Raw genomic sequence first — 26,926 nt, forward strand, 5'->3', positions numbered from 1 at the left:
ACATTACTATTCAGGTTAGGTATTTTATTAAGAATACAAAAAGAAAAAGAGCTATTATCCACAATATAAATAGCCAAAATCGAATACCTCCGTCACATCATGAGTAACAGCGAGAGATATTGACTGGAAGAGGAGAGGAGAGGAGAGGACCAGGAAGGGTAAAGATTTCCCGGTTGAAAAATCTACGTACCTGGTTCAACACAACAACCACAAATATTTTCAGAACAGCAGTATGCAAAGTACAGATTGCCATGATGATCAAAACATCCGAAACGGATAGGCACTACAAGAAGAAGAAGAAGGAGGAGGAGGAGCTACGAAGCTGAGTTCTATACACTTAAAATGAAATTTTAACTTCAATAAATAGGTACTAAAAATGCTAAATGAAATTAATTTAATAGTTAAGTCTATTTTACAGTTACAAGTATAATAATAGATCCTCTGAATATACACCATTCTACAGTTACAGGTACAATGCAATACAGTTTATTGCTTTTTGGAAGGAAAATAGTTTTAGCCAAATATGACTCCCACCACGCTTTGAATTACTGTGTGGATTATGAACGTGAGGACCATATTAAATATTTTACTAAAAAATCCTGTGGTTTCATTCTCTTGTTCATCTTCGGTATTTCTTTTATTTATTTGTCTTACAAAGGGATTTCGATCCACTGAAAAGAAGAAGTATAATTAATAATGGTTAACCATTCTTAATTATTGTAAATAATAAAATAATACCCCTTAATATAATATTTTTTAGGTAAACGAGTAGGTAACTTTTTATGTAAAATTTCCTAAAAATTTAAGTGATGCCTGGTTTATTAGGATCTGCCAGCTAATAAATGTTTTATTACTTTGTTATTAGCACCAATTCGACCTTTCCCGAAACATCCACAGGTCATAATAAATACTTTTTCATTTTTGTCTAAAAATTTCTATTGTCCACGCCCTTCATTGCTTGTTAATAAATTTTTAGAAACAGATAATTTAGAATTCTTTTAGTGAGAGTGCCAAAAAGCATCGTCCGCAACCGGAGAAAAGCCTGGATATGAATGCAGCATGTCCACCTTGCATCTCCGTCGTATATCTGTACTTCTAGCTCTGTTCCATAGAGTTTTACCATCGATTTTTCAAAGGGTTTCTTTGTGCATTTCTGCTGTTTCTAGCATTATTTTTGTCCTCTCTGTATCAGATCTGTCCTTATGGGTCTAATGACCGTTTAGTAAATTGTGCCCTTTATTTCTTTTCCGATATTTTTATTTCTCCATATTGTTTCATTCAGGCAAACTGCGGCTCTATTTGCACTATTCATTTGATCTTCCACTTCTCTTTCGAGCCTTCCATAGCTAGATGGTGTGATGCCTAGGTATTTAAACTCCATCAATTGTTCTATTATCTGACTCTCCAGCTCCAATTTACATCTTATTGGATTTGCTGTTATAACCATACATTTTGTCGTTTTTGGGGAAATTAGCATGTTAAATTTTATGGCTGTTATGTTAAATTGGTGCAGCATACGTTGTAAATCATCTTCACTTTGAGAGATTAGTATTGCATCGTCTGCATAGCAGATTATTTTCAGTTGTTTTTCTCCCATTTCGTACCCTTTGTTAGTTCTTACTTGTTTATTATTTCATCCATGATCAGGTTGAATATTAAAGGACTCAAAGAATCCCCTGTCTTATACCATTACCAGCTTCAATTGGGTCAGTTAGTTCATCGTCCACTTTTACTTTTATTGTGTTGTTCTGGTAGATTTTTCGATCGTTTTAATTATTCCTCATACACTCTCCGCAACATAACACATACTGAGAAAATATACCCGATGAAATACATGGTAAAATGTTTACTAAATAGTGCAAAGGCATATGCTAATAAGGAAGAAATACTGCGGAAAACAAGCAGGAATCAGTTCAGAGTCATAACAGTCTTGTTTACTGGATGTGCGCCAGTTAAGGGACTCCTGCATACAATGGGACTGTTTCATGAAGACTTAAGCTGCAGACTCTGTAGCTGAGAACCTGAGACAGTCAACCATACCTTGCATGACTGCGAGGCATTAGGTTGCAGGTGGCAAACACTTTTTGGAGACTACCAAGTGACTTCAAACACATATAATACCCACAAGAAAAATAAATTTTCTCATCAATCTCTTTGCGTTATCTCTAAGCAGGGTCGGCTACCCTAATTGCATTTCTCCATAAGTTTCTATCTTGGGTCATATCAATATTAATCCCCTCTACCAACATGTCCTGCCTAAGCATCTCCCCCAGGTCTTCTTTGGTCTTCCTCTCCTACTCATTCCAGGAATCTGCATTTCAGCAATTCTTCGTATTCGAAGACCAAACCTTTAAAACAAAAATGTTTATTAAAAAGGGCATTTATAAAAGGCATATTTATTTAACAGAACCCTTTCAGGCTACATCACAGAACGTTTTCGGAATGAATATTTCATCTTCAATGCTGCTACAAGGTATACTTGTTTCTTCTTCTTCTTTTTGTATAGACATGACTCTGTCTGTTTTTTCAATGTGCCTCTAGTAAGTTGTCGTTCCATCGTTTTCGTGGTCTTCCCACTGATCGTCTTCCTATTAGGGAACCATCTCTCGCTGTCCTGACTATCCTATTTTTTGTCATTCGGCTTATGTGGTCATTCCATTCTATTCTTCTCTTTCTGACCCAGTTATTAATGTTATACACCTTGCATCTCCGTCGTATATCTGTACTTTTAGCTCTGTCCCATAGACTCTTACCATCGATTTTTCGAAGGGGTTTCATCTCCGCTGTTTCGAGCAATCTTTTTGTCCTCTCTGTGTCGGGTCGTGTTTCTGCCGCGTATGTCATTATTGGTCTGATGACTGTTTTGTAAATTCTGCCTTTCATTTCTTTTCCGATATTTTTATTTCTCCATATTGTGTCATTCAGACAACCTGCGGCTCTGTTTGCTCTATTCACTTGATTTCCACTTCTGTTTCGAGCCTTCCGTAGCTAGATAGTGTGATGCCTAGGTATTTAAACTCCATCACTTGTTCTATTATCTGACCTTCCAGCTCCAATTTACATCTTATTGGATCTGCTGTTATAACCATGCATTTTGTCTTTTGTGAGGAAATTAACATGTTAAATATTCTGGCGATTATGTTGAATTGGTGCAGCATACATTGTAAATCATCTTCACTTTGAGAGATTAGTATTGCATCGCCCGCATAGCAGATTATTTTAAGTTGTTTTTCTCCCATTTGGTATCCTTTTTTAGTTCTTACTTTTTTCTCATTTCGTTCATGATCAGGTTGAACAATAAAGGACTCAAGGAATCCCCCTGTCTTATCCCATTGCCGGCTTTAATTGGGTCAGTTAATTCATCGTCCACTTTTACTTTTATTGTGTTGTTCTGGTAGATGTTTTCAATCGTTTTAATTATTCCGAAAGATACCTCTCTTGAGTATAACAAATGGTTAACGTCCTTTAATGTGACCCTGTCAAATGCTTTCTTAAGGTCCACGAAACATAAATATACCGGTTTGTTGTATTCCAACGATTTCTCTTGAACTTGCCTCATTATAAATATAGCGTCAGTGCATGACCTTCCCGACCTAAAACCTTGTTGTTCTTCTGCTAATGGTATAATTTCATTCAATTTGTTGGTTATCACTTTGGTTGTTAATTTTAATGCTGTGTTTAATAAGTTAATTCCTCTGTAATTCTCCGGGTCCGATTTTTCTCCTTTTTTGAAGAGAGGTATTAGGATGCTTGATCACCCTTATTATGGTATTCTGTTTTGTTCTATTATTTTTTGTATTAGTTTTAATAGTTGTTTAGTTAGATCTTGTCCTTCGTACTTTAGGAGTTCGTTGGATATTCTGTCCTCTCCTGGAGATTTTCTATTTTTTAATTTTCTTAATGCTTCCTTTACCTCTCCCTCCTCGATGTTTATTTCTTCGTTTGTTGTAACTTCAGGTGTTGGTGGTTCATTATCGTCGCCTTTTAGCAAATAGAGATCGGAAGTAGTCTGCCCATGTTTCCTTCTGAATGTATTTCGCTTTTATTAATTCGTTTAATTCGTTCATCTCCTTTCTTTGCCCTCTGATCATTCCCCATACTTCTTTTTGTGTTCCGTAGAAGTCGTGTTCTATCTGTTTTGAGAAACTCTGCCAGTGCTCCCTTTTTATTGCCTCACTAAAGTATTTGTTTCGTTTCTGATTCGTTTGTAGTGGCTGTATGCCTGTTGTGTTTGTTTCGTTCTGTATTGTAAAAAGGCTTTCTTCTTTTCTTCACATTTTATCTTAACTTGCTCTCTAAACCACGTGGTTTTCTTCTTTAATATGGGAGTATTCGTTACTTTTCTGTCTCCAAGTGATTCTGTTGCAGCGTTGATTATGTTATCTTTGAGTTTTTGCCAGCTTTCATCGATGTTATCGTTTTCTGATATTAAATTCTCAGCAATCTTCTCTGATATTCCTTTCCTGTATAAGTATTCAGTGGATTCCGTATGTAGCCCTTCGACTTTTATTTTTGTTTGTGTTGGTGCTGCCCTCCTGGGTCTGAAATATTTCATAATGATTCCTATTTTACATAATACTAAGCTATGGTCGCTACCTACATCTGCTGAGTTGAGGCATCTTACGTCGATTATTTTTGATGGATGTACATATATCTCTGTTGGTTACAACATAATCTATCATAGATCTTTGTCCACGGGTGTTATTGAATGTATATTTGTGTTGGTCTTTGTGGTCAAAAAATGTGTTGTTTATTCTAAGTTCTTTATTCGTGCAGAAGTTTATCATCAGTTCTCCATTTTCGTTTTTAACATTTTCATTGTGTTTTTGCTTAATTCCGGGTATTACTTGGTTACCTATTCGAGCGTTAAAATCCCTCAGTATTATCATCTTCCCTCTAACTTGATCTACTACTTGTTGTAATTCGTCATAAAAGATTTCCCTTGTTGTTTGAGGCTTGTTATTTTCTGGGCCGTAAACTCCGATGATGTTCAGGTCTTCCTTTTCCATTCTAATTTTTGCTGTGACAAATCTTTCCGATAGGTATATATTGACACTCTTTGGTATTTTTGATTTTGGTATTTTTGATGTATTAGTATACTTGTTTAAAGCTACTAAATACATGTGTTAAAACACTTTTTATTGTTATAAAATTGGTATTATATTACATTACTGCTGATCATTTTATAGGATGTTAAAATTTTAAGTAGATTCACTTCATGGCAAAGTAAAACTTCCAATTAGGGGTTGCTTGCCAATTTTGTTCAACAGTTTTCGTTAGTGGGAGTTTAGAAATAACAACAGTAACAAACTCTTGTTTTAAACACGTTCTCCTCAAAACTTTTCACGTATATGAACGCCACTAACTTATATGCCACCTGGTTCTTCTGATTTAGGAGGCATTGATGGTGGAAATGGTGGTAAAAAGGTCAACAAACTTTTCAACAAAATTCGTCCTCCGATCTCCTAAAAGATTAGTTTAGCAAAGAAGGTGCTATTCCGTGCAGTTTAGTTAAATTAGAAAAGCAAATATGAACCACATTAGCAAATTATTAGATCATAATAAAGTTTCGACACCTACTTTAGTCCAGGAACCGAAGCTTTTCACCTCGCAATTTTTACAGAATGGATCAATTCGCTTGAAAATTTGAGAATAAGCAGTGGATAGTCCAAGGATCACAATCTATATGATGCCAAAAGGCGCTTTTATCAGGGGGGTGGTTGTCACCCCATCTTGGGGGTGGCAATTTTTTATTATATTTTGACCGCAAAAATTGATAAAAACGTTCATTCTAAGCAAAAAATTTTCTATCGGTACATTTTTTTGATAAAAGTAATAGTTTTCGATTTATTCGATATCGAAAGTGTTAGATTTATACCTATCGAAAAAATCAATGTTTTTCGATATACTCATTTACGATCTACTTAATTTTTGCCGTAGAAAAAAATTTTTCAAACCAAGTTCTTGGGAATTAAATAACCTGAAATTTCATACTTAAACTTTTTTTCGTATCTCTGATGCTAATCTTTCTATTCTGAAGAAAATGGCATTTTTTACCATACTACAAAAATTCTTTATTCGCTTTTAACTCCGGTTTTTTAAAAACTAATCATTCTAAGCCAGTCAAACTTTTAGAATATATTAATAATACATAAATAAAGAAGAATGAATAAGGCCAATGACAAAAAACACCGCCAACTTACATTATTATGCTTCCAATTGGATTTCTGTTTTTTTTTTTCAAAAAAATATATTGATTTTTAAACCGTAACTTTTTTATTTTTTATCTTAGAAAATTTGGTAAAAAAGAATTTTGTAGGTTTTTACAAGTTCTATAAGCCTGTTAATATTAAATCTTTTTAAAATCCTCAGTTGCAAAAAGAGGTGACTTTGAAAGGGTTGGTAAAGGTAGTTTTTGCATGTTATTACAATTTTTAATTGTCAATAGCTCACTTAATTTTTGGCATAGAAAATTTTTTTGCAAACCAGTTTCTTGGGAATTATATAAGATATAATTTCATATTTAAACATTTCTTCGTATCTCTGATGCTAATCTTTCTGTTCTGAAGAAAAGGCCATTTTTTCCAAAATACAAAAATTCGTTATTCGCTTTTAACCGCATGTTTTTAAAAACTAATCATTCTAAGCCGGTCAAACTTCTAGAACCTATTAATAATACATAAATAAAGAAGATCAAATAAGGTCAATGACTAATTTTAATTAGGGTGGTGATTAGGGGGTTGCTGTCGATCACTTTTTTGCTGAAAAAAATAGGGACTGACATTCCTTTAATTATAAGTCACTAAATTTTTGAGCTAAAGACTTTTTTTATTTCTGGAGATAGATATTTTTAAATACTTTAAATTAGTTTAAACAAGTTATCCTCGAAAAATGCATAGTTTTCCCGTCTTTTGACTTTGAATCTACAAAATTTAGCATTTGACGAAGAAGAGCTAACATAATAAAATATAGCTCGATTACCATTGGTCTTAAAGAAAATTAACAAAAACGATTTTGTTTGTTTTTTCAAAAGGTACATTTTTGTTAAGTAAAATTGTTTTCATAAAACGAAAACTTTTGGAGTTATTAGCAGAAAACTTATTAAAAACATTGATTTTTTCGATATAAAACTAACACTTTCGATAGCGAATAAATCGAAAACTGTTAATTTTATCAAAAAAGTGTATAGAACGTTTTTTGCTTAGAATTAATGTTTTTACCAACTTTTGTGGTCAAAATATAATAAAAAATTTCCACCCCCGAGATGGGGTGGCAACCACCCCCATGGTAAAAGCGCCTTTCCGCGTCATATAGATTTTGATGCTTGGACTATCTACTAATTATTCTCAAATTTTCAAGCAAATCGATCCAGTCTGTAAAAATTACGAGGTTTTGTCCTATTTTAAGCTTCATTACTTGGACTACTTACCTAAGAATTTGTTTTATTCTAACTGTCCTCCGTTTTACCGTTCTCTTTAATATTCCCTATGATATATCCCATGATGTAAAATAATTTCAGTATCGGTTCAAATACCTACCTATCTATCGCCAGCTTCACATTTTTGTTTGAGTTCCTATGTTCCTAAATCTTAATCGCTCTTGTTTAGATGTCAAACACACCAAAGTATTTTTTACTATTTTAAACTACAATTGCTTCTTACGCGTATAAAAATAACAATGTTATCATTCCCAACAGCACGCAGGCCGGAGCTGAATCTCTAGATCCTTCTAAAAGACCAAATCGAAGCAGCCGAGAACTGATTTTGACACCTTCTGTATTGAGAAAAGACGCGAGGCCGGTTTAGGCGTCATCTTGTCTGAATGTATTCTATTCGATTTATTCTATTTATTCCAGGCCCGATTTAGAATATTGGAGAACAAATCGGGAAGAACTTACATAGAAGATCAAATTGTAGACATTCATTCATTATTCTGAGGTTCAGTGCGCGTCTTATATTGTCGAAAATAAATTTTAAATAATAATTGTAGATATAAATTATATGTTTTAGTATACATATAAAATAAAATACATGTAATATAAAAACAGAAAGCCAAGTTAAATAAATAATGAAACATCAGTAAATCTCCTAGTAAATGAAGGACCTCACTCCTTCTGGAAAATGTGCTACGGGAAGCCAATATAAATAGAAAAGGAATTAAATATCATAAAAAGCATCAATACCTGGCGTTCGTTGATGATATAGCAATAGTGGCGCAAAGCAAACAGTAAGTGATACGGATAACTAAAGAAGAAGAAGCTATAAAAAAGGACAATATATTAATGACAAAAACAAAATACATGGAATGCACAGACCAAGAACAAGTATGTAAGAGAAAAATATTTAACAGTACAAATAAATAATAATACAAATAGATTTTTTAAGGAATTGGAGAGGTTCGAATATCTTGGAACAATTGTATCAAAAAAACCAAATATAGAAGAAGAAATCCAAAATAATGAAAGCGAACAAGTGTGTTTATTCATTAAATAGGTTAATAAGAAATAATATCAAGAGGTGCCAAATTAAGAATGTACTGAACGGCTATTAGGCTTATGGTATCTCATGTAGGAGCGGCATGGACATTAAATAAAATCACCAAGAAATGGTGCAGATATGGGAACTAAAAGTACCAAGGAAAAATTTTGAGGAAAAATGAAGAACGGCATTTGGATCAAAAGGAAAATGAAGACCTGAGAGAGTTACACGGAGAGTTCAGCATACTAGGAGTAGTAATAACCCAACAACTAAGATGGCTAGGACACATAGAGGGGATCCAGAGGGTAGACTACCGAAAATGCTAATGTCAAGTAAAATAGGAGGACCTCATAGAAGAGGTCGACCCAGAACAAGGTGGAAAATGGATGTAGAAGATGATCTAAAAAGACTCAACGACACAAATTGGGGATGAAAGCAATGAAAAAGATGAGTTGGGCGAGAATGGTCAGTCAAGCTATGGCATACTAGGCTCAACTCGTTAATTGTTGTATATCTAGTTAAGAGGATCGTTATGATATCAACAGATATCTACTAATACAGCGTTACTGGAATTGGTTATAAGTAAAATTTAATGTAGAGTTTTTCGGTAATAATTGCGATATTGCCATTGGTCATTGAGAGATCCTTTCTTTGGTGAACTAATAAATTTTGTTTTCCCAATTAAGGAATTATTTCGTACAAACACATAAGTACGAGTACTAAAAATAATGGCAATCACTTTCATATGAGGACACTGCTTATTTCAAAAAAATAAATACAAAAAATTAACAATCATTTATTTATCGTACAGTAATAATTATCGTTTAATTTAATTATCTGTATTAATCCACTTAAGGAATCTTTGTACAAGTTCGACCACGAATTTGGCTGCTCTATCAAAGAAGCCTTCCTTAGGAACATCTTCTACATCACCATCAATATCCATGTCAACGTCAGCTTGTCTTTTTTGTCTTGACAAATGATCATGTTGTACATCTAAAACAATTTATACATTTAGACAATTTTACGCGTATTTTCCGGTGGGTTATTTAAGTTGACACAAAATATCTCGAGAACTTTAAGGAAACAGATAATTTTTTTATTAGGAGTAGGTATTTTATTACTTGCAGTGTAGTGCAGTGCAATATAGTACCTATAGTGCAATGAAGTGATACTCCTGCTACGCAAAAATGGTGATATTTACTAAATAAGATTTAACAATTATTTAATTAGAAAATTAGACCGATCAGTTTGTTGGCAAATACGTACAAAGTCTTTATGAAAATCTTAACGAAGAGACTAACGTCTGAGCTTGATTTCTATCAGTCTAAAGAAAGCAAAGCTTCAGGGCAAGATATGGCAGAAACGGCCACGTTCATACCATAAAGATATTATTTGAAAAATGCATCGAGTACAACATACTATTGGTCCTTGCAATTACATTTATGTAAAGTTTGAAACAGTACTGGAAGCTGGAAGCACTAAAGCAAAGGGAAATCAGGGAAAAATCAAAAGTTCAAGACGTCGTCGAAAGAATCACGACTCAAGACACTTAAATGGAACTGGGCATGGCACTTAGCTAGAACACAAGATGAACGGTTGATAAGACGAATCATGGAATGGAGGTCCAGAAACCATAAAAGAAGACGAGGACGACCACCGACTAGATACACCGACGACGTTAAAAGAGTAGTGGAAATATAGCTACAAGCGGTCCAGTGTAGTGTAGAGAACATTGGAAGAAACTGGAAGAGGCCTATGTCCAGCAGTGGACACGATTGATGCTGATTAATTGCTTGTTATATTGATTTTTAGTTACATCATAGTATGGAGCGGCGATTTATTTTGAAAGTCATTGAAGAACTAGGAATACCGTGAAAATTAGTAAAGCTTATTAAAATGGGAAGCAGATATTACATTCCATTCTGCAGATGTGGAAATACCAACAACACTTCAAGAAATAAAGAATGCTATAGCATCTCTTAAAGATAATAAAGCGCCAGGAAATGATGGTATAAATGGAGAACTGTTAAATAAACAGAAAATGCTAGGGAATGGAATGGAAGCGTTATAATACCCATTCGGACGATATTCTAGGCGACTACCAATGCGGCTTTTGTGCTGGAGGGTCAACAATAGAACAAATATTTACGATCCGACAAATATTAGAACAAACTGGGAATTCAACCGAGATGTACAGTACACCAGTCGTCGATTTCCAGCAAGTATAATATGGTATAATATGGTGGTTGTACTAAAAAGCAGACTGTGGCTAGCAATGCTAGAAATGGGGCTACCAAGAAAATTAGTGGAGCTTACTCAAATGTGTGTTAGAGACTCATATGCACAGGTAAGAATAGGAAACAGACCATTGATACCATTTTTCGTATACCATCAGGACTTAGACAATGAGACCCCTTATCACCGTTGCTATTAAATTTGGCCTTAGAATATGCAATAAGTAAAATATTATTTGAGCTGACAGGGGGATTTACGAATCGAGGATCAAAACTATTGTTGACCTTCGCTGATTATCCTTCCAAATGGACCTGGCTCATAACAAGTTCACTATTAGAGAAGTCAAACAAACAATTATGGAAGAAATTAACATAAAAAAGCTCCTGGTTTCGATTTGGTATCTGGAAAAATTCTTCAAGAACTATCCGAAAAGTGCTATATACTTATTAATTACATTTTTAATTCTATACTACGACTAAATTATTTCCCTAGCATCTGGAAAGTTGCCCAGATCGTTATGATAGCCAAGCCCGGGAAGAAAACAGAAGAGTTGTCTTCCTACAGACCGAAAAGTCTACTGCCAATTCTTTCCAAGGTTTTTGGGAAGCTATATGTTAAAAGGCTAAAAACTATAATAGACGAAAAGAAGATAATTCCAGATCACCAATTCGGATTCCACAATAAACACAGGACAATAGAACAAGTTCATAGAGTGGTAAATCAAATCAATAATGACCTGAATAGTAAAATATATTGTTCAGCAGCTTTCCTCGATATATCTCAGGCTTTCGACAAGGTGTGGCATGAAGGATTGCAAGTTAAACTAAAGAAGCTACTGCCCCATCCCCACTTTCAACTTCTAAAATCATACCTGACAGATAGGCACTTCTGTACTTATTGTATACTGCAGATGTGCCATCAACTCGACTTACCACTGTTGCGACATTTATCGATGATACAGCCATTTGGCGTCCCATACTGACCCAATATCAGCCTCTAGGAATCTGCAAACTAGTCTAAACAAGGTCCAAAGCTGGCTAAAAAGATGGCGTATTAAAGCAAATGGATTGAAATCAACACATGTGACGTTTACCCTCTGCAGAGAAACGTGCCCACCTGTTCAAATTATTGATTGCCAACTTCCACAATCTGATAGCGCCAAATACCTCAGAATGCACCTGGATCGACGACTGACTTGGACAAAACACATATTCACTAAGCGCAAGCAACTTGGCCTCAAATTAAGAAACATGTATTGGGTCATCGGTGGCAGATCAAAACTCTCCATAGACAATAAAATATTATTATACAAAACAATCTTAAAACCTGTGTGGACCTACGGCATCCAGCTGTGGGGAACTGCTAGCAATTCCAACATATATATCTTGCAGAGGTTCCAAAATAAAGTACTACGAACTATTGTTGATGCTCCCTACTACGTCAGTAAAGAAATCATTCAGCATGATATCCACTTAGAATCCATCAGAGATTCCATACATCATTTTAGTGTCAACTATAGTGGAAAAGTGTCAGTGCACCCGAATCTGTTAGCGGCCCAACTAAACGTGCGCGATGCCAATGAAATCCTTAGGCTAAAACGTCTACTGCCATCCGATCAATCTATATCACACAGACTTTAGTTTAGTTTTTAAGGCAAATTATTGTAAAATCATACCAACAATGTTTAACTTTGGTTTAGATATATTTAAAAGAGATTATTCATTGGAATAATACTCTACATGTCATCAGCTTCATTGTCAGAAAAAACGCTTATTGCCTAATAGGCAGATTGCAGATCTCTCAAGGAGTTAATAACAAAAACCTTCGCTGATGATCTAGAAATATAGATGTAGTCGCTCATTCTATAAGAGACGTGATAGAGGTGTTTTCAGAACTCGAAGAAGAAACAAGTAATCTGGGCCTTCGAATATGAAGAGAAAACGAAATACATGCTCTTAACCAAAAATTCAAGGCCAAGAATTAGGCAGATCGTAACTAGTGACCACAAATTCGAAGTAGTAAAAAAGTTTAAAGATCTGGGGGCGGTAATCACAGATGACAACCACATAGAAAAAGAGGTCTCAGCAAGGATAGCTGCGTGGAAGAGAGCATTAGGTATACTCCCTATAATCATTATTAAGATCTAAGCTACTAAAAATAAAATCTAAATTAAAACTGTACATGTCAATTATTCGCCCAGTTGTTACATATGGAAGTGAAACATGCACTCTACATCAGCGGGAAATAAATAAGCTGCTGGTATTTGAAAGGAAGGTTCTCAAAATGATATTTGGCCCTTCTTCTTCTTAACGTGCCCTATCAAGTCCCCTTGACGTTGGCGATTAACATGGCGAAACTGTCTCTGTCTCGAGCTATTCTAAATAGGTGTTCTGCTTTCTTTATTCCTGTCCACTCCCGGATATTCTTCAACCAAGAGGCCTGCTTTCTACCAATTCCTCTGCGTCCTTCGATTTTACCCATCATAATAAGTTGAAGAATATTATACCGGTCTCCCCTTACTACGTGTCCAAAATAGGCCATCTTTCTATATTTGATGTTATCAAGCAGCTCGCGGGTAGCATTTGCTCTCTTAAGGACTGCCACATTTGTCAGCATAGCCGTCCATGGTATTTTTAGAATACGTCTGTGCAGCCACATTTCAAAGGCCTCCAAACGGTTAATGGTGGATATTTTTAATGTCCATGCTTCGACACCATACAAGAGGACTGACCAAATGTAGCATTTAATCATGCGCTTTCGAAGTTGAAGTTGCAAGGTATCATTACAGAAGAATGACCTCATTTTTAAAAATGTCGTGCGGGCTATCTCGATTCTACATTTTATCTCTTTATCTGGATCTAGTTGTTCAGTAATATGGCAACCAAGATATTTAAAACTGGGTACTCTTTGAATCATATGACCATCAACATATAACCGTGAATCTTGATGGGCCAAACGGCTAAATACCATGTACTTTGTTTTTGAACAGTTTATATTTAGGCCAAACTCTCTTCCCACTCTGTCAATGGCATTTAAAAGGTGTTGTAATCCATTCATATCATCACTTAAAATAACTGTATCGTCTGCATATCTGATTGTATTTATCAGAATTCCATTAACCTTCACACCCCATTCCAAACTATGCAGCGCTTCCTTAAATATTCTATCTGAATACAAATTGAACAACAGTGGGGACAGTATACAACCCTGTCTGACGCCTCTTTGTATTTTGCATATTTCTGTTGATTTTCCATTTATGCAAGCTGTCGCTGTTTGACGCCAGTATAATTTTTCTATGATTCGTACATCTTGACTATCAACTCCTTTATCCTTTAGTATTTTAATTAATTTGTGATGTTGTACTCGATCAAAGGCCTTCTCATAGTCAATAAATACAGCAAAGACGTCTTTCCTTTGATCTCGGCATTTCTGCAATAACACATTTAGTGCAAAGAGTGCGTCCCGGGTTCCCAGTCCATTTCTGAAGCCAAATTGTGTTTCATCCTGGTCTTCTTCACATTTATCTCTGATTCTACTGTGGATGATACGTAGAAAGATTTTCAAGGTGTGGCTCATAAGGCTTATCATTCTATAGTCGCTACAGTTTTTCGGACGTTGTTTTTTTGGTAGGGTTATGAATTCGGACTTTAACCAATCTTCAGGGATATCACCAGTCGAATAAACATCATTGAAAAGTTTAACTAGTATTCCAATGTTTTCCTCATTTATGATTGCCCACATGATATTTGGCCCACAAGAGATAAATTGACAGGAGAGGGGAGAAGGCGCCGTAATGCTGAATTGGTGACTCTGTATGGTACTGAAAACATCGTCAGACATTTAAAAGTTAACGGTATAAGATGGGCAGGTCATGTGGTAAGATCAAAGGATGACAGAGTGTTAAAGACAGTATTTTTTGAGAGACGAGACGGTAGAAGATCAGTAGGCCGTCCCAGAAATAAATAGAAGGATGATGTGGAAGCCGATTTATCTAGAAGTGGGAGTACAACAATGCGAAATGGAAGCGCAAGATCGTAGCAGATGGAGGGATATAGTGGATGCGGCAAAGACTCACCCCGAGTTGTAAAGCCAGTCAATAAGAAGATGATGATTCTTTGTTGACTAATTCAATTGTAAGTCATTAAAAATAAACTCCTGGAGAAAATGAACGCACCCAAATTAACGCAATTTTCAAAAAACATTTTAAGTTGTTATAATCATTTTCAGCTTACAAATTGTGGCACATATACCTATGCTTTTTAAATATAGAAAAAGTCAAACAATAAGGAATGCACGTAATTTTCCCCTTCTTGCCATATTCTAAATTTGAAAAAAAATATATAGGGAATAATCAGATTTTTTGACATGCTATTTCTATTACAGCGAGTATTTCATTGGCTAGAATAATTATTAGTGACGAGTTTATATGACGGCATTATTACATTTGACGAGATTGAAAATTGTAACTGACATCTGTCATAATATTGGAGGTTAAACATAATGTCAAATAATTGTTTTCAAATTATAATCTGGAAAAGCAAAATACAGATATATACCTACAGTCGGAAAAATGAAAGAATACCCATGAACGAACATATAAAACACGCTGTATTTTCCTGTCACCGTGTCACAAAGAAAATTGCCCAGCGCAAGTTCATGTAATAATAATTATTACATGTACTTGCGCTGGCCAATTTTTTGTATGACACGGTGACAGGAAAATACAGTTTGTTTTATATGTTCGTTCATGGGTATTCTTTCATTTTTTCTACTATACTTATTATTGTTTTTTATTGCTTTAATACAATTCAATTAAAATATCCAACAATTTGAATCAACATCAAATCGAGAAACTAAAGTCGCAGGATTTAGTGTGTAGACATTTTTATAGGACAGTTTATATTTTAACCAACTTCATATTATAAACAAAAATCTTACATACCCTTCTATAGGGCTTTTCATCGATTGTCATTTGTTTCGAGCTTCTGTCATGTGTCACATAATATTAATATATCTACGCCATACGTCTTTGGTTTCTATCATTGTTATTACCAATAACGTATGACGTAGACATATTAATATTATGTGACACATGACAGAAGCTCGAAACAAATGACTGTGAATGAAAAGCCCTATAGGACAACATGAGTTTGACACTTTGTACATATAGTTATCTTTGTTTCACACACATGAAGACAAAGAAAAACAGTATAACCGATAGCTGCTGTGGTAAATAAATACAATCCATCTAATTTACTTACCGTTACACGTCATTATCTACGCCAGAGATCTAAGTTGACATAGTTGCCAAAGTATAAAAAAATCCTGAATCCATTTTAAATCAAATAGATCACATAATTATTGTTAACGTGGATTATACTATACATCAAAACAAATTAATATTCAATGTAAATAAGTAAAAACTTAAGAAATAGAGAACAAGAATTAAGTTATAATCTTTTAAGATTTGCAGTGCAAGCGTTTTTGTTCTGCATTGTTAATAATTAAAAAACGGCTTCGAACTCTTGACATGAAGCCGGTAGGTTTCTTTGTATATGTCTACAATAACAACTAAAAAAGTTGTCAGATAGGTACCTCGATTATTCCAAGTCGTGATAAAATTATGTGAAATTTATATTTTTATAGTAAAGGATGTTTTTATTTTAAAGTAAATAATAAAAACAGTAAATATAATAAAACAGATACTTATAGTAAAGAATATAAACAAATATGAAGTGTCATCACCGCAACTGTCAAATAAAGGTTACCAATTTATTCTAAAATGTCACCTTCGTTCGATTACAGTTACAGTGTGATTCGAGTAAATGTGCTTCATAAAAACGCTTTATAATCCATTTATACAAATTAAATGAAACATATTATTGTGTATTTCTTTAGGTTAACATTAATAGAAATCTTCAAATATTATTTCTACGCGTATATAATAAAATATGTCTAGTGGCTGTAATTGCAGTGTACCCGGCAAAGTGATTCTAAAAAAGAACACACCTACCGCCTAAATATTTCGTGTTGGTATCATGTGGCGTCACAGGCTATTATATACGCGGATGACGTGCAACGGTTAGTAAATTAGATTAAGTATATATGATTTTTATTTGACAACAGCTCATTCCTGCTAAACTTGACAGTAGCGAAAAACTGATACAAATATGAGGGAAAATGTGTTGAATTTGTTTGCCGTCAAGTTTGTACCAGTGGGTTATGATGTCATTTAAATCCATGAAGTGCATTCCTTATTGTTTGACTTATCTTTTATATATTTATTTTAAAATCATAAAATAAACTGATTAGAAACCAGTCAAAATACTTCTGATTAAAATATTACATAACTTATGATCTATCTAAATTTCTTTTGTACCCAAATAATGTAATTATTTGAGAACAGTTTAATGAAGTGGGGCGTAATTTTGTCCAAGAGTTTTTTTTTCGAGATATTTTTGTGTCAACTTAAATACCACCACCGGATTTTAACCTACATTTATTTTTTTTTGGTTTTTACTCGATTTTTCTTATTTTTGACTTATTTCAGCATCATTTATCTTTGTTGTGAATAATCTGACATATATATGAGCAATACTTTCTGTTGATTGTTCTGTTGATCCATTTTTTAGGTCCAACATAATCAGATGAAAACAAAAAAATTAAAAACTAGCATAATGTTATTTACGAATTGAATATTTTCATTCGATCAATATAGTAAGCATTGATTTTGATTACATTATTTCCTTTTATTAAGCTATATATTACATGTTTTCTGATATCATAGCCTGTTAGATAATATCATTTGTGGCAATGAGTCATTTTATTTTTATAGTAATAACTTGAAAATTTGAATGATAATTATCTTTCAATTATAGGATTTACATACCAGATATATTGTCATAGTTTTCTGAATGATTTTATTGTTTGTAAGATCAGTGTAGCGCATCCGAAACGAGTAGGAATAACGATGATATTGTCATTTGAATCATTTTCACCAAAATTGTTAATAATAGGTTAAATTAAATGTGATTTTTTAATTTTAAGTTATTAAATAGTTAAATGATGTTAAATGATATGGATACAATTACAATTGTATTAAGACGAGTTTATAAACTGTTCAAGGAAAACATCCCAATAAAGCTAAAAAGAAAAGCATTTAACCAGTGCGTATTTCCGGTGCTTACTTATGGAACTGAAACACTGACATTGACTAAAGCATCAATAAGAAAAGTACAAGTAGCACAACGAAAAATGGAAAGATCCATGCTTGGCCTAACTTTGAGAGACAGAATATGAAATGATGAGTTACGGTGAAGAACTGGGCTAGAAGAGATCATAAAATGATGAAGAGTCATGTCTGCACAAAAAGAAGAAGAAGAAGAAGATGATGATGATGATGAGTCTAAGTCCTTTAGTGACCAGGAAGTCTTCCGATATTTTATTTCCCAATTTCAGTTTAAATGTACCAATACAACTTCTGTACAGTTCTTTTAGAACATCAACAAGAGTTATATTTTATTAGTTTTTAGGACTTCCTATAGTTTATTACTAGTGGGATAGTGGGTAGGATCCGACAGGGATGTATACTATCACCATTCTTGTTCAGCATATACTCCGAGGAAATCTTTCAAGAAGCAATAGATGATGTTGAAGCCTGAATTCTGATTAACAGAGAATGTATCAATAACATAAGATACTTAGACGACACAATGGTATTTGCTGACAGTTCTAAAGCACTCCAGGAGTTAAGGAATAGAATCACAAAAGTAAGTTAGAGATATGGACTTTCACTAAACATTAAGAAAACAAAATGTATGATGATCTATAAGAAGGAACAGCAATTTGGACGAATCAGTGTGAACGATCACCAAAGAGAAACAGTAAAAGTAAAAACATACACCTACCTTGGTATAATCGTCAATGAAAATTGGGACCATTCCCTAGAAATCAAATGTAGGATAGAGAAAGCAAGATCTACATTTTAAAAAATGGCTAAGCTATTCAAATGTTATAATATTTATCAATGCCCATAAAAATCAGGTTACTACGATGTTATATCTTCTCTATACTGTTGTACGCAGTTGAGTCATGGACTTTCACAGACGCCACCTGAAAGAAAATTGAGGCTTTCGAAATGTGGTTGTATCGTTGAAACCTGAAGATATCTTATACCGACCTCGTTACTAATCAGGGTGTTTTATTAGAAATACAAAAAGGAAAGAGCTGTTAACCACAACAAAAACAAACAAAATCGATACCTCGGTCACATCATGAGGAACAGCGATTGATATGGATTGCTGCAACTACTTTTAAAGGGGAAAGTAGAAGGAAAACGGGTACCAGGAAAGAGAAGGATTTCTAGGCTGAAAAATCTACGTACGTCGTTGAACACAATATAACCACAAATTTTTTCAGGGCAGCATTGTGCTAAGTACTAATTTCCATGATGGTCGCAAACATCCGAAATGGATAGGCACTACAAGAAGGAGATAACTTATTAATGGGCACTGTGCCATATGCTTTCGTTAAATCCACCATAAAGAAATGTTATTTTTGTGCTCTTGAAATACTGTTTTTTATTAGTTGGGTTATGCTAAAAATGTTATCTGTTGTGGATCTAGCTCTGAACCCATTTTTCTCCTCATATTCATACGGATTATATTCTTCACATACCAGGTCTTTTCACACTCTTCCATTTACATGCTGGTTACGGTTATTCCCATGTAATTATTAGGCTATGGCCAGACAAGCCACAATTTACAGAGCTGTAAGAGCAGTGAAATGAAGCGCGAAAGATGGATCCCACGGTGAGTGTTTTGGATCGCCATACTGAGCTGTAAAATATCGCGCAACAATATAGCAATATAGGATAGGACCCATTGTTTGCGCTTCATTTTACTGCTCTTACAGCGCTGTAAATTGTCGCTTGTCTGACTGTAGCCTTAGGATCTTGTTTACTTGCTTTCTTGTATAACGATTATAATGTTATATATATTATAATGTTATCGATTCTTCTCTCCATGTTTGTGGTACATGCACCCCATTTATTATTAAATTTACCATTTACTGTTTAATAATAATATGATTAGTCCTTGAGGACCAGGAGCATGACCATTTTTAAACAAGGTTTTACTTTCTAACCTTTTCCTCATTTATCGTAATCGCCTCTCCCAAAATCTGGACTACATTTCCTAATAGAGTACTATATTCTGGTACTGTTTTTTCCAATAGTGTTTTGATCATTTCGATATTGTTATGGGGTTTACCACCACTTCTTCCCTTTTCTTGTTCTCAGACTTTTTATAAATCTCCAGGAAATCTTATTAAAAAACAAAAGATCAGAAAATTTCGTGCTTATCCGCAGTATAAAAAGAGGTAAGAGAAATAAACGCGAGTACTAAAGGATCTGTAGGTACAGTAGAAAAAATGAAAGAATACCCATGAACGAACATATAAAACACGCTGTATTTTTCTTTCACCGTGTCACACAAAAAACTGGCCAGCGCAAGTACATGTAATAATTATTGTTACATGTACTTGCACTGGACAATTTTCTTTGTGACACGGTGACAGGAAAATACAGCGTGTTTTATATGTTCGTTCATGGGTATTCTTTCATTTTTCCGACTGTATATATGATTTTTGTGCATGGTATGGTATCATTATGTCATTTGTTTTATAGACTACAGCTGACTTACCCACAAGTCCAGAGTGTTCAAGGGCTGTTAAAAATTCTTTATCTTGTGACAGGAACTCGACTACACTCCTTTTAAGGTCATCTTCGTTCTTGATAGCTCTTGGTGCCTGCAATAGAAAGTCTTAAATAACTATCCACCTAGTATACCAATTTCTATTAATTACAATATCATTAACTCTGTTTAAAGTGTCTTGCAGTCTATGAATTGATGACTGTTCTTTATGTCTTATCTTGGTGTCTTTTAAACCTATTTCTAATGTTTTAAACATTTCAATAAACTGGAAGGTTTTACTGGTTTTGCATAAATTTACTTTGTTTAAGATATAAGTTTGTGATCGAAAAGTAAATGAACCTGATGGCATTCCTACATATACATTAGGGCCGGTACTTTCTGCCCTACGTAAAAATAATCGCCGAAGAGTATAACCTGAGACTATCAACAGGGAAAACCCAATCGGTGGTAATATCCAAAAACCCAATTAGATGTAAATTAGTAGTAGTGGACAACCATATAATCGAACAGGTAATGGATTGTAAATATGTAAATACCTGGGTGGTGGAAATATCTAGCGACAGGCATCTGTGGCAAGAAACAAAACAGCAGGCAACGAAAGCAGTGAGAATATCTGGTTTCTTGAGGGATATAATCTGGCGAAATAAATATATAAGTACCCAAAGCAAAGTCCGCATTTATAAGACATGTGTTAGACCCGTAAGTACTGACATACGCAGCTGAGACAAGGGCCGAGACAGCAAAGACCGAACAAATAATGAGAACAGAAATGAAAACCCTAGGATCCATGAGGCATCACACTCAGAAATAGGATTCGAAACGAAGACACATTGAGAGAAGGCGTTCAAGACGTAGTGAGATGGACAAGAGTACGACGACACATGTGGAGTGGAGAGACCCTGTAGATCGGATGGACCCTGAACGTATGGCGAAATGGGCGAAGACACAGAAGCTCACCTACAAGCGACTCATAGGAACCGCGAAAAACGATGGTACGAGCTGGAGTTCCGGATCGCAGCAGAGACTGTAACAGAAGAAAAAGGACATAGTCCTATTAAAAGAAGAAGAAGAAGAAGAAGAAGATGATGAAGAAGAAGAAGAAGACCAACAGCTTAAACACGTAGGCAAATACAAATTACTTGGCTTCTGGATCAACAATCAACTGGATTATAAACAAAAAGTAGGAGAGAGATTAAGGCTTTATCAAATGAAAAGCTTATTTTGTAATAGTAGCATTAATATCAGGTTTAGATGTTGTTTTCTGCATTACTATGTATGGTCAATACTGAGTCAAATGGAGACCTGGACGCTCAATGCTGATGAATAAGTTAGAAACGTTTAAATCTGGCTTTATCAAATAATTTTGAAAACATCTTGGACAATCCTACTTAAAGTTAGCTACTTAGGACAGTTAATGCGAAACGAAAAGTACCGCCTCGCACCATCCGGGGAAAGATTACCGGTCATCCAGGGAAAGATTGAAGGAAAACGGGGCTTCGGCAGGCGCCAGCTTTCATGGCTTAAAAATATCAGAGACAGGACCGGTTTTGATTCAACATCATTGCTTGGGGCTGCATTAGACGGAGACAGATTTGCCAGTGAAATCGGCAACCTCTACTAAAGGGGACAGCACCACAAGAAGAAGAGACAAATATTAACAATATATGTATACACAGAGCGTTTACTTTTTAATTAGATATACCACAGTGAAGGAAGCGCTAAAATCGGCAACATTGCTTAACCTACTATCGTTGTTTAATCGCCGAACGACGGGGTAGGACGGAGCGACGGAGTTAGAGGCGACATTCAGGTGCATTAGCGTGGGAAATGGGAACCATCTGGTACTCGATAGTGCGCTGTGATGCCATTTATAGGCCGTATATCTAATTTAAAACTAAACACACCGTAGATATAAAATGGACTTGGTATGTACATATAAAGGTGGATCCACATCAATAAAAATTTATGTTGTACGTTGTATTTGACACAAATTTGCTCGTATGCGTTGAACTTTTTGTTGATGTGTACTCTGCGCCGCATGGATTTATGCAAAAATATTTTCGTGACGAACAACGCACGCTATGCGCCGTGCCGTCGGTTTTTCATTCGACTTCAAATAAATATTCACCGCACAGCCGTGTTAATGTGGACTTAATTATCCACTCGTCGCTATAAGTGGATTCGGCGGTACAACACACAAAATAAATATTTACGTCGTAAAAATACTTGACCAGATTTAAATTTGTGCCGCAAATATTTTTTCTGTATTTTAAAACAAGAATAAAAACTGCTAAACGCCGTAAAAATGAGTGGCACGTACAATATTCCAGCTACAAAAGATCTGATATGAATATTACGTGGCGCGAAAATGTATTTTCATTTTGATGCAAAATAAAATTTTAGTTTTATTTAAAAATATTTTTCCATAATATTTGCTAAGTAAAACGCGCCACAAAAGAGTAATACCTACCCTACAGTTTGATACAGTTTGAATTTTGAAGCTCTTTTGTGGCGCGTTTACTTCAAATTTAGCAAATATTATGGAAAAATATTTTTAAATAAAACTAGAATTTCATTTTGCATCAAAATGAAAATACATTTTCGCGCCACGTAATATTCATATCAGATCTTTTGTAGCTGCAATATTGTATGCGCCACTCATGTTTACGGCATTTAGCGGTTTTTATTATTGTATCAGGAGTTTTTCAGAGTTATTTATAAATTAAATGTATGAAATTGAATGCAATGTTTCTCGATTACACGTTAAGCTTTATAAATGGTCGCCTTTGTCGCATTATCTCCCAAATGATCTAGTGTCCATCGAATGTACACTAGATTTTTTTTATTCGAAATAGATTAAAAAAATATTGGTACGGCCGGTAAATGAACTTGGATTGCCCGTTGCCAGGTCAAATTTAGCATCGTAACCACTACAACTACATAAACCATTTCGGGAATAATGGTTAATTGGATTATACTTTTGTAGCTTAATAACTTCTAAACGGCTTAACCGAGTTTGATCACTAAACATGAGTTTGAAACGTATTGACAAGTAGTATCTGATGCATCTAAGGTCAAGTATGATAACTGCAGGTATTACAGGAATTATTGAGCTTGAAAACCCGTTTTTTCCCAAAGGAAATAGATTTGATCATACTTATGAAGCATATAACTTAAAAATTCTAATTTTCCCGGAAATGAGGTATACACCGTTAGATTCGTCTAGAGTTCTAGAGTCCTTCTACAAACGCTCAGTTATTGGCGTAAATCGTAGGTTGAAATTTTGAGTAATTGTCGAAAAACCAAAATTTTCAAAGTTAAATTTTTCAGTTTTCGGCTATACTGAGTCGTGTGTATATCTGATCCTGACGGCTTACACACCATTTGAAATCTTAACTCAACACTATTGATTTGGTGTATTTGCGGTTCTCCTGTCTCTTCTTGAACCGAAGATATGTATATATGTACCCCCAAAAATATACCGTTTTGTACCTACTAAGTCCTATAGCTGGCTTATGCGTGGTCAAAAGTCACAAACTACACCGGTTCTGAATCGGCCCTGGCCCTCTCTTCAAACACAGAAAAAAATTCAGATTGATTTAACATACATACATACATACATACATACATACATACATACATACATACATACATACATACATACATACATACATACATACATACATACATACATACATACATACATACATACATACATACATACATACATACATACATACATGCATACATACATATCCACAAACATTTTCCCTTTTTTAAATAGAAATTGAGTCATATTTCTGAGCTCGGTAACTTTTGAATGGTACAACCGATTTTTAAAATTAGACATGCGTTGTTGGAAAGGTAATGATCAGTACTATCAGAAGCCGCAAAGGTCGGACTTAAATTTTCGAAATTTTTGGGAGTTTTGGGGACGAGAACGAAAAACAGACCCTAAAATAGGAAGGGTCGTAAAATCCACCCTTCTACCAAAATGGATGGTTGTTATATGAATGGGTGAGTCTTTAGATATACCTCTCCGCTTTGAACATACTTACACATAGAGATTTGGCTACAGAGGTAATTACATATTGCTAATTTGTACTGGGGAAATTACAGAGATACTGGAAAACATAAAATTAAAGGAACGGATGAATTACAATAATCACGACAAATCAGACAAGTCAAGAATAAAAGAGTTGAAATATTGGATACATTGAAGATCTTGTTCTTCTTCTTAGCTTCTATCGTCAACGTTTGGACATAGGCCTCTCCCAACTCTTTCATCGGTCTCTATCCTGAGCAACATATTTCCAATTTGTTCCGGCGTTCTTTTAACCCACCTCATCGGTGGTCTTCCTCTCGGTGGTTTACTTTCGTAAGGTCTCCAATGGTGTATTCGTTGGTCTTTTTGTCTAGCAGTGTGGCCTGGGAAACTCCATTTAAGTTTGGCAACTTTAATTGTTATGTCCTCGACTTTTGTTTTGTTTTGTTGTTATGTCCTTGACATTAACGCTAGGTACATGTAATTTTAGAAGATTATGGTAAAAAAAAACAAGAAATAAACAAACAAACAATCTAGAAACTAAAAATTTGGACGATTACACGACATAATATAGTTGCGCAGATCAATACGAAAGAGGTCGTTGCGGTGTAGCTACGTTAATAGACAAGAGCTGGAGGCCTGGAATAGAAATCTACTCAAATATAAATGAACGGATAGTAACCAAGATTAAAATGTGATACGGGTCATATCACAATTATTGGCGTTTGTGTTCCAGATCCAAGTAAAATAGAAGAAAGAGCAGACGTTTAATAAATACATAGTGTGACCAACTAGTCCTACAAATCCGGGACATGATCCGAATTACGAAGTCATGTCTCGGCGACCTGGACAAGGCTTCTGGACCATCATAATTTTCAATGTTTTCGTAAAATTCATCTATTTTCAAACTTTGAATATGTTATTCTTCTAAGAATTCACATCAAATTGAATGGGTGGGACGAAATATATTCTTGATGGATTTAAGCTACATTTGATTATAATAATAATAACCCAAGGATGGTATTAGAGATGAGAAATTTGACCTGGTACTTCCGGTTTTAGAGTTGCAACCGGAAGTACTATTTTAAAGTCGCTGAAATAGTACAAGCAATATATTATTCTACGCGCCTTAGCAAGACGAAAACAAATACCTATATACTTCCGGTTTTATATCACTTCCGGTTAAAATATGTAACCGGAAGTGCTACATTATAGTCGCAGAAATAGTACATGGGATATACAATCATCGCATATTGAAAAGATGAACTCGAATATTTAGTTCCGATTTTGATATCATTTCCGATTAAAAAGTTATGACCGAAAGTTTTGCAAAAATGACTCAAAACTAATAGTGAAATCCTATATCAATCGACGCAAAGTTACACGAAGACTTCAAATATGGACTTGCTGTTCCACTTCCGGTCACATCGGGTGAAAACATAGGACTTACGCGGTCCAATTGCTTGTTTACTCTAAATTTTGGTAAATGATTGCTACTTATATTTTTAAAATGTGTATTTTGGAAGCAATTTATTTGTGTTATTGCATACACGAAGTAGGTACAGGTTTTTTATTACTCCCTTTTGCGGGCATTTCTGTATCCCATCTAAGATTATATAATATCCAGTAATAAGTACTTATTAAGAACATTTTTAATTTATGTCTGAGATATACTTTAAATAACATCACCTTTAAATAACTAAAATTTCACTTGCATGCAAATGATAAACACAGTTGTTAATATTTTTAATTACTATTAGTTTTATTTTTGAGGAAACAATTTTTAAACAGGTATGTTCGATGTTATAGTAACATAACGTCCTTATGACTTACCCCTGAAACCACAGTAATAGCTACCACCACTAAACACAGCACCAACAAGTTCTTAGTTATCATCTTAGATGGATGTGTTTGAGCGATTTTTTTGCAATAATACTTCTTCGCTCAAATATCCGGATTAAGCTTGAATTTAATTAAAACAATTAATTTATACTTAAATAAGAGGATATGGCAGGGGCGCGCAAGTCAATGAAAAAAGGTATTTAAAAAAAATAATTAAAACAAGACAATAAAATTATTTTATAGGATTTGAAATTATGTATAATATACATATATTTTAGCAGGATTTTTAGTCGTAAGCTTAAGTTTTAAGAATAGCCTAAAAAAATCGATAAAGGGAATTGAATAAAACAACAATTTTTGGACCATAGGGTATAAGACTTTCGGTAAAAAATAAATTAATGATTTATCAATTCTACTTATTTTCATGTCTTAAGTCATACTAACTCCCTTCAAGGAGAAAACTCACTCATCTGCCTACGGTATACCTACAACATCAAAAGAATTGAATTCTGGAGGGGCTCTTTACATGTTAGCGAGCCCTAGGTGATCTGGTACACCTGTGTAGGTACATATCCCTCAAAAATATTCTTACGCATCGGTTGGCTAGTTAT

At 34.5% G+C, this 26,926-nt stretch overlaps 1 protein-coding gene across 2 annotated transcripts in view; it reads right to left on the reverse strand.

Annotated features, from left to right (window-relative positions):
- LOC114339811 (uncharacterized) overlaps positions 1-26,431 on the reverse strand; it is a 32,068-nt gene extending 5,637 nt beyond the window's left edge. Inside the window, exons 1-3 of one of the 2 annotated variants that reach the window (XM_028290495.2) lie at positions 26,307-26,431; positions 20,417-20,522; positions 9,258-9,473 (exon numbers count right to left, since the gene is read on the reverse strand). In XM_028290495.2, coding sequence (XP_028146296.1) covers positions 9,307-9,473; positions 20,417-20,522; positions 26,307-26,369 — 336 coding nt within the window. In that variant the 5' untranslated portion in view covers positions 26,370-26,431 and the 3' untranslated portion in view covers positions 9,258-9,306. Of the gene's footprint in view, positions 1-9,257; positions 9,474-20,416; positions 20,523-26,306 lie in introns of those variants that run through there. The other variant, XM_028290496.2, reaches the window with a different exon arrangement.
- Positions 26,432-26,926: the final 495 nt, after the last annotated feature.

Source organism: Diabrotica virgifera, chromosome 3, assembly GCF_917563875.1.
Source record: "Diabrotica virgifera virgifera chromosome 3, PGI_DIABVI_V3a".
Taxonomy (NCBI): domain Eukaryota; kingdom Metazoa; phylum Arthropoda; class Insecta; order Coleoptera; family Chrysomelidae; genus Diabrotica; species Diabrotica virgifera.